Source organism: Zingiber officinale, chromosome 4A (assembly GCF_018446385.1).
Source record: "Zingiber officinale cultivar Zhangliang chromosome 4A, Zo_v1.1, whole genome shotgun sequence".
In the NCBI taxonomy this organism is placed as follows: Eukaryota; Viridiplantae; Streptophyta; class Magnoliopsida; order Zingiberales; family Zingiberaceae; genus Zingiber; species Zingiber officinale.
The window spans coordinates 71,346,942-71,363,395 of NC_055992.1; the positions used below are offsets into that span (position 1 = coordinate 71,346,942).

Genomic DNA, 16,454 nt, shown 5'->3' on the forward strand with positions numbered 1-16,454 from the left:
GAGAGAGAGAGAGAGAGGTGGGTGGAAGAGCGGTAGGTGGTAGGCGACTGGTCACGTTGCAGTGGACCGACAGACACAACTCCGCCGCGCCTTCGGCGCCAGGACCGAGTGCTTCCCTTCTGGCGGCGTCGATGATGGTCAGGCGGAGGAGGATAATGTGGAGGAGTTTGCTCAGAGGTTGGAGGAATCGATTCTCGAGCTTCAGCGGCAACAAGGAAATGGAGGAGATGCATCCCTGTTCTCTGCTTCCTTTTGCCTCAACACGAGCTCGCCGCCGTAGTTGAGCAAGCAAGAGCCTTCAACGGAGCCCCCGTGGGTGCCGGTGAGGCCGGAGCCGCCGAACTGGCCTGGCCAGATCGTGCCGGCGAGCGTGGAGAAGAAGCAGGTGGTTTTGATTCGATTGAGGGGGGCATCGATCCAAGAAGGGGAAGAGATCCAGGAAGGGGAAGAGGGAGATGAGGCTGAGAGAGATGGTCGGGAGGTTTAGGTTTAGGTTTAGGCTAAGAGAAGCGGCGCGATATTAGTTTAGGTTTTGAGGGAACGAAGTGTTGTAAATTTTGGCTGGAAAAATTAAATTATTTTTTTTTTGGTTCATTAATACTGGGTTTTAAAAATCGCTGTTAAAACTGGTGTCTATTAACAAAAAAAAGGCGCTCATAGACATCGGCTAAAAAACCGATGTCTATGAACGAAAATCTGCGCTCATAGACACCGGTTTTTGGAAAAACCGGTGTAAAATACTCAAAGACATCGGTTTTTGCTTAAAACTGTTGTTGTTCCACTGATGTCTATGAGGGTTTTTCTTGTAGTGTTAGGCCTTTAACTAAATGATGCTCCCACTGAATTCTATAATTCATGTGGGACAAGATCCACATTATACTAACCCTTGAGTTAGCTTTGACTAATACACCCAAGACTTAGTATAATCGGTAGGTAACGATTACCAATTACATCTCTATGCAACTCTTGTTTATAGGATCAAAATCCGCATATATATTAAAACTCGAGTTAGCTTTGGCTAATACGCCCAAGAGTTAATATAAACGTGATTTTGACCTATCTACCAACCATTGGATAATACCTATAGTTAAACTCGATCCAATTGAGTTAACTAGTTACTCAATCTAATTGAGTTGTACTCACCCATGCATTGATAGGCGGGACCAAAATTGTCCCTCCGTACCCTACCAAGATAGTATGTGTTGCTCTGCTTTGGCAGATTCAACAACAACATGCGATCGAGGTAGTGGTAGGTATCACGGCATGGTAGGCACTACGAGTTGACATGATTTAGATCTAATCTAAATGATGATGCGTATCAAATACTTGATTTAGATCTAATCTAATCGTGGGGTGCATCATGTGCATGATTTAGATCTAATCTAATCGCTATGCACTAATTAACTACTTAATTAAACATGCATCACATACATATAAGTAATTAATTAAATTATTTTGTGATTGTGTCATGGCCCTACTACGATCTTCTCAAGCCAATGAGAAGATCGAATGGTCAACCTAAGGTCAACAGCTTCTCAAGCTTCTTCCTTTGACCACCTTGTGTTGCTCGCGCCCTTCTCGTAACTCCGTCTCGTGTGGACCTTCCACCGCTTCAAAATTTACATTACAATTTTGAAACTCGAGTTACATTCGAGTCTAAATCTAATTTACAACCAGAATATAAGAGAAAGGCACGACGTGCAGGTCGTAAAAATAAAATAAAAAAAATAAATACAGCACGCACATCACATAACGGCACACAGGCCGTATTATGAATTACAACACATTTCCAAATCTAATTTGGGTCGTTTGGGCTATGACTATCACAAAATTAATATATAATTCAAAATTATATATTTCTATAATTTTCTATAATTTTTTTATAATTTTACAATTTTTACGGGTATAATTTCCCGGCGGTTCCGTTTAGCGGTTTTCGGGCGCAATCGCGGAACGAATCCCCTTGCGGGGCTAGGGGCAGCGCCCCTACCCATGATCTAACCATCGCGAGGGTTCCTTTGCGATCTAACAGCACCTTAGCCCGCTGTCCCAAAAAGATTTGGGGCGAAACCAAGCCGTTTTGGAAAAATCTTCCCTGTAGCGGAAGCCTACAAGTGCCGAAACACTTGTGCTTCGTTTCTACGAGAAAATTACCCATAAAAACTATAAAAAACCTAAATTTACAGAAAATCACATAAGCTAATTTTTTTTCATAAAAATCAAAAACAAACTCATACACGCTTTCGCACGTGGCTCTGATACCACTGTTGGGTTTTTCAGGCAGTGAAAACCGCTTTTTCGCGTCGCGGAAACCACGAATCACTCATGCCACTGGATCTCGTGCGAAGGATAGATTTCAAAATTTTACATGTATGAGTTTCTACTTAGATCTACTTCTAGATTTACATGAAGAAAAGGTTATACCTTTGAAGCGCGCCCTTAGCGAATCCCGCTCGTCCAAGGTGCCGGATCTCTTGACCGTCAAACGTACGGTCCTCTAGAAGTATCCACACGAACAATCATTGATGGAAGAAGACCAAACAAAGGTGTGCTAGCACCTTATCTTGTTCAGCCAAGAGAGGAGGAGAGGGAGAAGAGAGAGCTCCAAGAGGAAGAAGATGTGAATGCACTTGAATGAGAAAAATGAATTCTCTTCCCATTCAAAAGTGACCGACCACTTCCCAAGTGTAACCCCCAAATTTTACATTAAGTGCAATTAATGTGAAGCCTTAAAGAAAATGGCTTTGTAACTTCTATGAGGTGGCACCCCATGATGATGTGGAGTAACATCATTAGTCCACATCAATGCCAACTCACCAATGAGGTGGCATAAAGTCAAGTCAAACCTAACTTTTATCTTCCTCTCAAGTCAAGTCAAACTTGACCAAATCTCTTCCATGGTTGATCTAATCTAACCATATGATTCAAGCCAACTTAATATAATGAATCTAATTCATTAAATTAAGTTGATCTAATGAGTCATAATCTAAATTAGACTCATTGAATACATGAATCAACTTGAGTCCAACTCAAGTTAGCCCAATTAGGATTACTCTTAATCCAATTTGATTCGTCAAATGAATCTAATCCTCTTGGTTCATCATATGAACCTAATCTCCATCTAATTGTCCTTAGTGTATGACCCTATAGGTTCTTGTAACGTTGGCAATACCCCTAAATCCAATTAGGAGCATAAGTAATGAGCGGTATCTAGCAACACATCATTACTATCCAAGTTACAAGAATGTTGAGATCCAACATCACCTTGTGACTACTAATTGTGACTCCTCACAATATATGACAAGTGCCCTTCTATCCTAGACATCTAGATTGATCAATATGAGGCATAGACCGTGCCATCCTCTGATCAAACTAAATCTTGAACTCCAAGTAGACTCACTAAATCAAATGAGCTCAATATCTCATATTGACTCATTTGGGCATGGTCATGCACTTCATGGTCTCACTCTATCAAGAATACCGATGTCTCTCCCGTCATATAGGAGGGATAGATCCCATCTACATCACTCACATCCCTCTGCATAATTCGTTACATACCCAGTAATCGCTTTTATAGTCCACCCAGTTACGGGTGACGTTTGACAAAACCAAAGTACATAACTCCTTATGTAGGGAACCATGGTGACTTCAGGTCTAAGGACTAGTAGTCATACTAATAGCCACATGAGAAAGTATATAACACTCATATAACAATCCATGATACTTTCTCATGGCGGGTCATTCAGTATACAATCTCCAATGCATACCCATGTGTCAACTTGATATCTCCATATCCATGACTTGTGAGATCAAGTCATCGAGTTGACCTACATGCTAGTCTTATTGCATTAACATTGTCCCTGAATGTTAATACTCGACTAGGAATGATTAAGAGTAGTGTTCCCTATATCATCTCACTATCGATTCAACTAATCGATTGATATAGGTAAGAACCTTCTACTCAAGGACGTTATTATACTTAGTTTATTTGACACTAATACAAGTAAGTATAATAATCAAAAACCAAATGTCTTTATTTATATAGAATATGATACAACATGTCCAAAATACAATCATCAAATGATTGGCTCTAGGGCTCTAGCTAACACATATAACTAGAGAACTAAGAAATGGCGAATTCATAGTATAACATCCACCATTACAACGAAACTAACGGCCTAAAACACTTTCTGGCATAAAGACTTCCTCGATTTTCTTTCTTTTACTTTACAGTATTAGTTGAAAATCTCCATTCAAACACTTATTGACCTTGTCTAGTTAAATTCAAAGTACATAACCGACTAGTACTTAATCCTCTGTCCTCGTGGGATCAACATTTATAAATTATATTACTTGATGGCAACTGTGCGCTTACGGTCACGACATCATTAGAGTAATAAGTTCTTACATATCTATTGGTTGAATTGATTATGGGATATTGCATGTATATTTATATAGAACTTTGCTCTTAACTATTCTTAGTTAAGCATTAACATACAAGGACAATATTAATGTGTTGAGACTAGCATGTAGGTCAACGGATGACTTAATCTCACAAGTCATGGATATAAGATATCAAGTTGGTACATGGGTATATATTAGAGAATATATACTGAATGCCCCTCCATGAGAATGTTTCATGGATCATTATATGAGTGTCAAAAATATTCTCATGTGACTGTTGGTATGAATAGTCTTTAGACCTGAAGTCACTACGGTTCCCTACATAAGGCGTTGTATACTTTGGTATTGACAAATATCACTTGTAACAGGGTGGATTATAAAGTCGATCGATGGGTATGCAATAACTTATGCGGAGGGATGTGAGTGATGTAGATGGGATTTATCTCTTCCATATGACAGAAGCAATATTTATGGGTCCCTTGATTAGTATGGCACAAAAATACATGGTCATGCTCAAATAAGTCAATATGAGATATTAAGCTTATTTATTTTGAGTGTGTCTACTTAGAGATCAAGAAATACAAAGATTGATAAAAGAATGACATGGTCTATGTCTCATTGATTAATTTAAATATCAAGGATAGAAGGACTGAGTCATATAAGATAATAGTCACTGAAAGGTTAAGTCAGATCTCGACATTCTTGTCACTTGGGTAGTAATGATGCATTGCTAGATGTCACTCATTGCTTATGTATCTAAAATGTTAATTTGGATACATTGCCAATGTTACGAAAGTCTATTGGGTCACACACAAATAATATGTTGGTTTGGATATTGGTATTTTAGTTTGACTAAAATACTAAGGATCTTAAAAATAATGGGTTAATCCAAAGTGTTTGTGCCATCTTTATGTTGATTGGCACTAGTGCTAGTGGGAGATTGTTGGTATTAGCCCTAAGAGCCAATTATGAGATGATTAGGCTTTTCGAGTTACTCATTGAGTTAGACTCAAATGAATCCACTCATTGGATTGAGTCTAATCCGAATTAGACACATTAGATTAATGGGTTAGACTTATTCGATTAATGGATTAAACTCATTAGGTTATTGGATTAATGGTTAATCCAATATAATAATCCAACCCAATAAGAGGAATACAAAGAGACAAAAAAAACTCTTGGTATTCATTGGATGAATATAAATAGGTTTTTTATTAGACTTTGTATGAGAGATGAAAAGTGTGACTCTTGATCTTCCCTTCTTCTTCCTCTTCTTCCTTCTTGGCCGAATTCCATTTTTGGTCGAATCACCTTGTGTGGCTAGCACCGCGAAGGTGGTTCTTCTCAGAAGGCTTAGTTCGTGTAACGAATGAAGGACGTGTTCATGTAGATACCATAAAGGCGCGACCGCTTGATCGCGCTGAGATCAACATCCAAAGAAAAGTTACTGCCGGGATTGCAAAAGGCACGCAACAAAGGTATAAATCTCATCAAACTTAGTATATGATAGATTTTACCTTCGCATGAATCTTCTAAAGAGGATCTAGTAAAATTTTCACTATGCATTTCACGTGTTTAACGCACTAGATCCCTACAGTCTTACCCTCCAAGATTCAGCTCCCAGCTTACTCAACTTGGACTTGTCCACTAAGCTTAAGCTCTCGCCTCTCAACTTACTCCATTAGTCTTTATATGTCAAGCCTTCAAAATCCAGCTAGCTCCACTTGGACATGATTCACCTGACACCCATCTAGGACTTTCGTACTTGATTCCAACTAAGACTTAGCTCATATCCGACTCCCAATCAAGTCTTCAATTGCCTAGTTCCACTAGGATTTAGTCACTGTCTGGCACCCAATCAGGACTTCACCACTTGTTAAGTAACATGCACCTGTACACTTGACATAAATTATTAGATCACAACTAACCTAATTTTAACTTCAATCATACATCAAAATTCTGGGTTAAATGTTATGCTCCCAGCACTAATAAGATATTCTCTAAATATAATTTGAGCATGTCTAAGTTGAGAGGATAGGATTTTGACAGAGTAAGTAGTATGCAAGGTAAATTTAATGGTCTAAAAGTACATATTTTAAAGAAGAATCCATGTGCATTTTACATAAATTATTTTTCCTATCAGCTTCTACAAGCTCTTATAGTTGTGACTAAGAAAAATCTTTTTATTTCTAATTTCTTTCGTGTTGTTGGTGATGTGTAAATGTTGTTGCAAACATTCTAATCTTCTTAAGGAGAAACATTCAAATTTAATATTGAGGTATTAGAGAGGGGTGAAATTTCAAGTGGTCGGGGACTTAATCAATAAACCAACTGTTGGAACCCCAAGGTTGGTTTTGGTGTGATCAACAAGTTAAGTTAGGTTCTGTTGTTTTCTAACCTTGTGTCTAAGTGTGCAGGAGCTTAGGAGCACAGGTACTCGAGCGGAAGACGCAGCTAGCGAGAAGGACGGCACGCGGTGCGTCCGAGTGATGAGGCGCTGCGGAAGAGTACACCGGCGGACGAGAAGGAAGTGCGCGCGATGGTTCCGAGGTACGAAAGCCGGAGCAAGAGACGCAGCTAGCGCGAAGGTCGGCACGGGGTGCGATCGAGGGACGAAGTCTGCGGATGAGTACGCTGGTGGACGAGAAGGGACACGCGGCAATTCCGAGGGACGAGAAGCCGGAGGGAAGCACGCTTGAGAAGACCGGAAGATGGGTTCGGGTGAGCCTTATTCTGGATGTCAGAGATCACCCAATCAAGCGGATCCGGAGCAGAAGACCCGGACTGAGACGGGGACTTAATGGAGAAGTGGTCCCGGACAAAAAGTCAACCACAGTTGACTTTTTGCTCCGGGGCGCCCGGAACCAATCCGGGCGCCCGGAGCTGTCCGGGGCGCCCGGAATGCTTCCGGGCGCCCGGACCCTGATTTTGACCAAGATCGCGATTTACGCGATCTGAACGTTGGGGGATAAAACTTTATCCCCCCCAGGGCGCCCGGAACCCTTCCAGGCGCCCCGACCAAGGCTATAAATATAGCCTTGGTCCAGAAGCTCTTCATTAGTTCAGAAATTGTAAACAACACTTGTGTGCTTCCACTGTTTAGATTAGCTTCTGTCTTTCTGTGCTTACACTGCTGTAAACGAGGCTTCTCCGCCTGAAGGAGCTCTTAGTGCGATCTTCATCCTTGGATTAACAACCTCCCCGGTTGTAACCAAGTCAAATTCGGTGCCTCGTTTTTATGCTTTATTTTCTGTTTAATCTATTTTTTATGTGTTAGCTTAATCGTACGAGAAAGGGTTGTGTTTGATTTTTCAGGGCTATTCAACCCCCCCTTCTACCCGGCCGCATCGGTCCTACAAGTGGTATCAGAGCCGAGGCGCTTCAGGAGGACTAACCGCCGAACGAAGCAACAAGATGGCCGGATCCAACATCCACGCACCAAAATTCGAAGGGGACTTCGCTAGCTGGAAAAATCGAATGGAGGTATTTCTTGAAACAGATTATGATTTATTACTAACAATGGAATTTGGCTATGAAGCACCAGAGGGCAAAGCAAGAAATCAATGGTCAAAGAAGGAGCAGGCTGACCACGTGGCAAACAAGAAAGCAGAATTCCATCTGCTAAGTGTACTTCCAACACAAGAAGTCAATCGAGTCGGTACCTACAACTCGACAAAGGAGCTTTGGGAGAAATTCCTTGAGTTACACGAAGGAACATCCGAAGCCAAACTTGCAAGACGGGATTTACTTCGTAACCAGCTTACAAACCTCCGATTTGAAGAAGGTGAAACAATTGCACATCTACACTCGAGGATTCAGGAACTCATCACTAGACTTACGAATCTCGGAGAAGAGGTAAGTAACCGAGATTCGCTAAGGTATGCCCTAAATTCCTTTCCTAGAAACTCAAAATGGGCATCACTAGTAGATGCCTTTTACATTTCAAAAGATCTAGAAAAAATTTCATTAGACGAATTCTTTTCAACTTTTGAAGTGCATGAGTCAAGATGTGCAGGTCCGAAGGAGCCCAAGAATAATGTCGCTCTTAAAGCTTCGAGAGACGAACCTCGAGAATCTTCTCTCGACGACGAGGAAATGGTAATGATGGTAAGGCGATTTAAAAATATTTGTAAATCTAGGAAATCTAACCATCCGCAGGGAAGAAAGAAAAGAACCATCCGCTGCTACCATTGCGATGAAGAAGGGCACGTCAAGGACAATTGCCCTAAACTGAAGAACAAAGGGAAGGACAAGGGTAAGAAGCCTATCCAAAAGCGCAAGGCCCTAAAAGCGACGTGGGATGATACGTCGTCGGAATCGGAAGTCGAGGAGTTCTCCGGGCTCGCGTTAATGGCGAGTCATCAAGACGACGACTGCGAGTCAAGCTCTTCCGAAATGAGCATCGAAAGCATCGATGAAGGGAGAGCCACGTCCGAAGAGAGCAGCAGTTCAGGGGGAGAAACCGACAACGAGATCAACAAGGTAAGTGAGGTACGATCTCTTCCTCCTGATAAAATGTTTAAATTCATTAAAATTTTAACAAAAGATTGCTGCAAATTAGAAAATGAAAATAAAGATTTAAAAGCAATATTAGCTACATCTTGTCCGTTAGAAATGCTAGATAAATCAAATTTAGAAAATGAAAAATTAAAATTAGAAATTCAAAATTTAAAAATTCAAGTAGAAAACTTGAAAAACTCTGCTTGCTCATCTAAAACCAATTTTAGAAGGTTCAATAATTTGAATTGGTATTATAGATATCACCAGGGACAAATTAAAAATATCTCTAGAAAATATGTCCCTAAGAAATTTTTAGTTAATCCAGTAGGTTGGAACCTTTATTGGGTTCCTAAATCTTGCTTAGTGTAAATTTTAAAATCAAAGTTAGCGCTTTAAGTGAGAAAATTAAACAAAAATTTCTTTATGGGCTTTGACTAGAAAGTGGTTGTTGCTCCAATAACCAAGAAGGCCTAGTGCCTCGCCACTGCCTGGAAGCCAAATATTGAAATAAATGTTTAATTAATAAAGCATTAATACTAGAATTATTTAATGCTTTAAAAAGTTATTCAAACATGTTTCAAAATTTTGACATAAATTTTTTTAAATAATTAATTTTTTTTAAAATTCTATTTTCAAAAATAATTTTTACTTAGAGTGTTTAGAAAAATTTACAAAAATTATTTTTTTCCTAAGTTAAAATTTTACTTAGAGTTTTTTCTGCTTTTATTGATTCAAAAATATTTTTCAAAATATTTAATTAAGTTTTTGCAAAATTCTTTTTCTAAACTTAGAATCTTTTGACTTAGAAATTTTTTTTAAGGTAGCTTTTCAAAATTTTCTAAGTCTTTAACCCTTAGATTTTTTTTGGAACCCCATTTTTTTGTGATCAAAGGGGGAGAAGGATAAGTATAAGTCTAGGGGGAGGTAGCCTAAAACTATTTTTTTCTATCTTTGTGCACTAAATTGTAAATTTAGTTAGTTTATTTTTTGTCTAGTTAACCCTAGCTTAACTTGGGTTGATCACACCAAAAAGGGGGAGATTGTTGGAACCCCAAGGTTGGTTTGGTGTGATCAACAAGTTAAGTTAGGTTATGTTGTTTTCTAACCTTGTGTCTAAGTGTGCAGGAGCTTAGGAGCACAGGTACTCGAGCGGAAGACGCAGCTAGCGAGAAGGACGGCACGCGGTGCGTCCGAGGGACGAGGCGCTGCGGAAGAGTACACCGACGGACGAGAAGGAAGTGCGCGCGATGGTTCCGAGGTACGAAAGCCGGAGCGGAAGATTGCTCAGGGAGCAAGAGACGCAGCTAGCGCGAAGGTCGGCACGGGGTGCGATCGAGGGACGAAGTCTGCGGATGAGTACGCTGGTGGACGAGAAGGGACACGCGGCAATTCCGAGGGACGAGAAGCCGGAGGGAAGCACGCTCGAGAAGACCGGAAGATGGGTTCGGGTGAGCCCTATTCCGGATGTTAGAGATCACTCAATCAAGCGGATCCGGAGCAGAAGACCCGGACCGAGACGGGGACTTAACGGAGAAGTGGTCCAGGACAAAAAGTCAACCGCAGTTGACTTTTTGCTCCGGAGCGCCCGGAACCAATCCGGGCGCCCGGACCCTGATTTTGACCAAGATCGCGATTTACGTGATCTGAACGTTGGGGGATAAAACTTTATCCCCCCCAGGGCGCCTGGAACCCTTCTAAGCGCCCCGACCAAGGCTATAAATATAGCCTTGGTCCAGAAGCTCTTCATTAGTTCATAAATTGTAAACAACACTTGTGTGCTTCCACTGTTTAGATTAGCTTCTGTCTTTCTGTGCTTACACTGCTGTAAACGAGGCTTCTTCGCCTGAAGGAGCTCTTAGTGCGATCTTCATCCTTGGATTAACAACCTCCCCGGTTGTAACCAAGTCAAATTCGGTGCCTCGTTTTTATGCTTTATTTTCTGTTTAATCTATTTTTTATGTGTTAGCTTAATCGTACGAGAAAGGGTTGTGTTTGATTTTTCAGGGCTATTCAACCCCCCTTCTACCCGGCCGCATCGGTCCTACACCAACCTTCAATGTGCTGAGATACACATTAGGGGTCACATTATAATTGTTTGATCAGCTTGATTTCAATGTTCTCTACTATCAGTGATGTGCTTGAAATGATTTCAAAAGATGATTCCAATTCTCTTGATAAAAAAACTGAGACATTTAATTTATTAGAGCCAATACATTTATTTAATTTTGTATTCAATCTACACTTGATGAAATATGTTTTAAGGATTTTGAGTGAATTGTTAATGATATTGTAAAAGAAAGATCAAGATATTGTAAATGCATGGATTTGATACAAATCTATAAACACTACTCCAAAGTATAAGAGATGAATGTTAAGATTTTTTTTAGAAAAGGTTCACTGCTTTTTTCAGCAAGATTATGTTCTCAAAATGGATGATATGTTCACACTTTGGGCACCACGTGGTCGTCCCCATCGTAATCCATTAAAAGTAACAAATTTACATAACTATCACGTTGATTTATTCTATGGTATTATTGATATGCAACTTCAAGAGTTAAATGATCATTTCTTAATTACTTCTTTGTATAGTTTGTCTGTGTCTACAAAACTCTTTTTTAACTTTTGACAAGAAAAAATTAATGTAACTACCTAAATTTTATCCATAAGATTTCTCAAGATTTGATCTCCTCATATGATTAACTTAAAACTTATATATATATATATATATATATATATATATATATATATATATATATATATATATATATATATATATATATATATATATATATATATGATATGTGTTCTAATAAAGTATTTCAAGGATTGAAAGACTATGAAGATCTTTCAGAGAAATAAGTTATGTCAAAAAAAAGTATGATGTACTTATTAATTTATAAGTTTTTAACATTAACATTAATTCTACTAATTATGACTGCGATAGTAGAAAGTGTTTTCTACTATGAGAATTGTGAATTAACATTAATTCTACTAATTACGACTACGAAGTAAAAAATGTTTTTTACTATGAGAATTGTGAAAAATAGATTGCATAATCAAATGAGTGATGATTGAATGAATGATGGTTTTATTGTCTATATGAAGAAAAATATATTGCTATCAGTTGATAATGAAACTATTGTACAAAGATTTCAAAATATGAAGACTCAATAAAATAATTAAAACATAATTATTTTATGATGTTTTATAATTATAATATTTTATTTTTTTTACATTATTAATTAGTTGATATTATTGTCTATACTGAATGAATATTCTAGCTGTTAATGTTCATTTTAGTTTTATCTCTTTAAAACTCCGATTGACATAATAAAATGAATACGCTTAACGCATTAATATTAAAGACATACTTAATTTAAAATATATTATTAGATAATTAAATATAATTAGTATTAGTATTTCCAATAAGTTCAATTGCCCTAGTTTAGAGGAAGTGAAGTTACCTTATTTTGATTACTCGGCTTTGACCCATTTGGAATAGAGGGGTTAATATCAATCTGACTCCACCACGGGGATCCACTGGCTCAACGAACAGGTCCTACGGGTCTACAATTTCATTTTCTGATCGGATAAAATCGTGGATAAAGTCAGAGTGCCACGTGGATAAAGTCAGATGTAAAAAAAACAAAAAAAAATCAAGGATAATGTGGAAGAATAGAAGAAGTAGAAGACGGCGGAGGAGGAACGGGCGCAAAACCCTTGATGGAAGCGTAGGTCGGATCGGTACATTACCTCCTTCCTTACTTGACGATTTTGCCCCATCTTCTTGGACGCCCTGATGGTTTCTTTTGGCGCAGGTGCACTTCTTTAAATTATATATAACTTTCCTTGATGATCTATTGGTTTCGAAACCGAAGAGATTCTTGTACATAAGAATTGAAATGAGCCTATTTCCCTTGGTTTTAGTTAATCGAGTTTTTAGCCCCTGTCGGTCTTCTTCTTTCAATTGGCCAAATTTGTTCTCTAATAGGAGGAGATTGGATTTCCAAGTAGGAAAAATCTCGTCTTTGGTGGAAGGACACTGGAATTTATCTTCTTTTTATCACAAATCCCAATTTCCCTCCTTGCGGAGTTCTCGGAAATCAAGATTATCATCAAAATGTAATAGGATAACACTTGCAAAGGTTGATAGGAGCAAAGAGCGGCATACCCAGTTTGGGATAGAAGGGAAGCCTAGGTCGAGAAGACAGTTCTCTCTTCGGCTTCGCCCGAGGCTGCGGTTACTCTCGGACAGTCTCAAGAGATTTTCGGTTCAACAGTTCACAAAAAATGCTAGGATCGCACTGAACAGAAATGCAAAGAAGCTTACATTATCTGTTTGGTTTTCCCTTGTATTGGGTTTGTTTTTTGTGTTCTTGAAGTACACATCTAGACCTGCTTCAGTAGACGTTCCATATTCTGAGTTTGTATCCAATCTTCAGAGTGGAAGTGTGTCTGCTGTACAATTTGAAGAGGATTCTCGGTATATTTACTTCAATAGGAATTCTGATGATCAAACGGTAGCAGAGGGCTTGTCACTAGCTGCTGATGACCTAGACGTCCATGCACAAGGATCTAAAAGCACCTCGTCTGTAAGAGAGAGAGGTGGTACTTCTATTCTAAAGTGGCGGTACTCTACGAGAAGGATCAACCATGATGAGAGCTTTCTTCTTGGGTTAATGAGAGAGAAAGGAACTGCATACAGTTCTGCTCCACAATCTGCGCACAAATTATTGAGAAGCCTTGTAATGACATTGATTACTTTGTGGATCCCATTAGCTCCAATGGTGTGGTTGCTCTATCGCCAATTTTACTCGGGCAATAGTCATGCAAAGAAACGACGGCCTAGTAAGCAATCTGTTAGCTTTGATGATGTGGAGGGAGTTGATTCAGCAAAACTAGAACTAATGGAGGTTAGCATTCCCTTTTTCCCAACTCATGCCATGGTGTTATGTGAGGTTTATTGTTGTTTCATAAGTAATATGCATAAGAATTATTGTTTCTCCTAGAATTTCCTTCAGTTTTTCAAAAATCACAAGATATGATATGGAAATTGTTAATTTCCTGTGGATAAGTCCAAAAACAACTAAATTTCTAAATTCTTATGGAGGTTAGCATTCCCTTTTTCCCAACTCATGCTATGATGTTGAGTGAGGTTTGTTGTTTGTTTCATAAGTAATATGCATAAGAATTATTGTTTCCCCTAGAATTTCCTTCAGTTTTTCAAAATCACAAGATATGATATGGAAATTGTTAATTTCCTATGGATAAGTCCAAAAGCAACTGATTTCTTATGGAGGTTAGCATTCCCTTTTTCCCAACTCATGCTATGATGTTAAGTGAGGTTTATTGTTTGTTTCATAAGTAATATGCATAAGAATTATTGTTCCCCCTAGAATTTCCTTCCATTTTTCAAAATCACAAGATATGATATGGAAATTGTTAATTTCCTATGGATAAGTTCAAAAACAACTAAATTCTAAATTCTTCTACATGCATTATTATGTTAAAATAGAGTCCTCTATGGACTTGTGGTTTGTAATTACAAGATATGATATTGAAATCATTAATGGCCTATGGATAAGACCAAAACAACTAAATTTTTAAATTCTTCTACTTTTGTTTAGTATGTGAGAATAAAGGCCTCTATAGACTTGCGGTTTGTGTTTACTAAATAGAAAAAAAAAAGTCTCTTTCCATTCCGCTCTATCCAACAAATGTAGTCTAGAGGCTAAGACTCAATTTTGGTGAATGTTTCCTCTATGCCTCAAACATTAATCTCTGGAGCTCCTAGGTACTAAGGTACTATGAGACACATCTAAGATATATTTAGTAGCTGAAGCTATACACTTTACCTACTAGATTTAAGGAAGATGCTAAGGCACATAACCATATAATTGACCAATTTAAAACAACAACAACTAAGCCTTATCCTAGTAGGTGTGGTCGGCTATGTGAATCCTTCTACACGGCTCTATTCCCTAGTATATCATTATTTATACTTAAATAAAATTTATCTTGTTTTATTATTGCTGACCAAGTTTATTTTTGTCTTCCTCTTCGTTATTTGATATGTATATTTGTTGTAGTTTATATCGCCTAACTAGAGCATTTATTATCATCTAAGTACATGTCTGTACCATCTTAAATGTGTCTCTCAGTTTTCTCTCAATAGATGCAATTCTGACTTTTTCTCTAATGTTTTCATTCTTATTCTGTCCATTATCATATGTCCATGCATCCACGTTAACATCCTCATTTCTACAACTTTCATCTTTTGCTCATGTACTCGAGTCATAGCTCAACATTCAACAACATAGTAACATAGCAGGTCTAACCGTTGTTTTGTAGAACTTCCTAAGTTTTAGATGTACTTTACTTAAAACATCTGACGCTCTCCTCCATTTCAATCATCCTACTTGTATTCTATATAAAGCATCTCTCTCGATCCCTTTATCATTTTGTAAAAATGATCCTAAATACTAAAAGCTCTCAGTTCGAGATAACTCGTCATCTCCTATCTTAACAATTGTCTCATTACGTCTAATATTGTTAAACTTAAATTCCAAATATTTGATCTTTACAAACTAAGCCTAAAACCTTTCACTTCTAGTATCTCCTACCAAGGTTCTAGTTTAGCATTTACTCCTTCATGTGTCTCATTTACCAAAACAATATCATTTGCAAATAATATACGTGTCTTGAATGTGTCCAATGAGTTCGTTTATGATTACTATAAAGAGATACGGACTTAGAGTTCAATAACTCTATCTTTATTTGAAATGCTTCAGTTAATCCGCCTGAAATCTTCACTCTAGTCGTTACATCCTTATATATATCATTAATTAGTTCAATATATGTTACATGTTTAAAGTGTTAGCCGTGCTGAAAGGACCCTTAACCTACCACACGTACCGGGGACCCATAACAACAGTTTGTAACTTGTACCAGCTAACTTGAAGACCAACGTTCAATCAATTAATAAACCTCTCAAACATTGCTGTAAAGGATCCATAGTAGAAAATCTCATCATACATGAACCACCATAACCAACACAAACCATAGCTACACGATCTAAAGAGTTTAAGCAAAGGAACAAGGAAGATAGAGACACCAACACATCTCCTCATACATGTAAAATGCGGACTCCACATAAAACAAGTGTTCACAGCATTCCTAAAGGTTCCTGGACAGGGTGTCGAGGTACCATCCCGCCTCCTCGTCTACTCTGTGTGCATGCCCTCTATAATATCCTGGGAGATGTCTCCCTCACCTACAAGATATACATCATGAGTCTATAGACCCAGCAAGAACATCCCAATATGAAAAGTATGACATTCATAATGAGGTAGGGATAGTAGCTAGAAAGCATAGAACATAAACTTACACTTGAGGTAAAGGATAAAACACAAACAAAGCCTACTAATTTAGTAAGGGTGAACATATCACACGTGGTAACTACCATTTGAGCCATTCATTTGGTTCATGATCATGAACTTTATAGGTATAGTCTAGGTTATTCTATAGTCATATGACCGAAGCCTCCATTC

The 16,454-nt window shown here is 38.3% G+C and overlaps 1 protein-coding gene across 4 annotated transcripts; it reads left to right on the plus strand.

The window, feature by feature from the left end:
- The first annotated feature begins 12,544 nt into the window (after positions 1-12,544).
- On the plus strand, positions 12,545-13,954 carry LOC121969982 (probable inactive ATP-dependent zinc metalloprotease FTSHI 3, chloroplastic). 4 transcript variants are annotated; one of them, XM_042520343.1, is made up of 2 exons: positions 12,545-12,639; positions 12,723-13,950. In XM_042520343.1, exon 2 carries the CDS (start codon positions 12,807-12,809, stop codon positions 13,911-13,913), a length of 1,107 nt encoding a protein of 368 aa, XP_042376277.1. In that variant the 5' UTR covers positions 12,545-12,639; positions 12,723-12,806; the 3' UTR covers positions 13,914-13,950. The 4 variants fall into 4 exon arrangements, with proteins under 4 accessions (XP_042376277.1, XP_042376276.1, XP_042376279.1 ...); XM_042520342.1 differs by having other exon boundaries at positions 12,546-12,648; XM_042520345.1 differs by having other exon boundaries at positions 12,558-12,722; positions 12,919-13,954.
- The last annotated feature ends 2,500 nt before the right edge of the window (positions 13,955-16,454 follow it).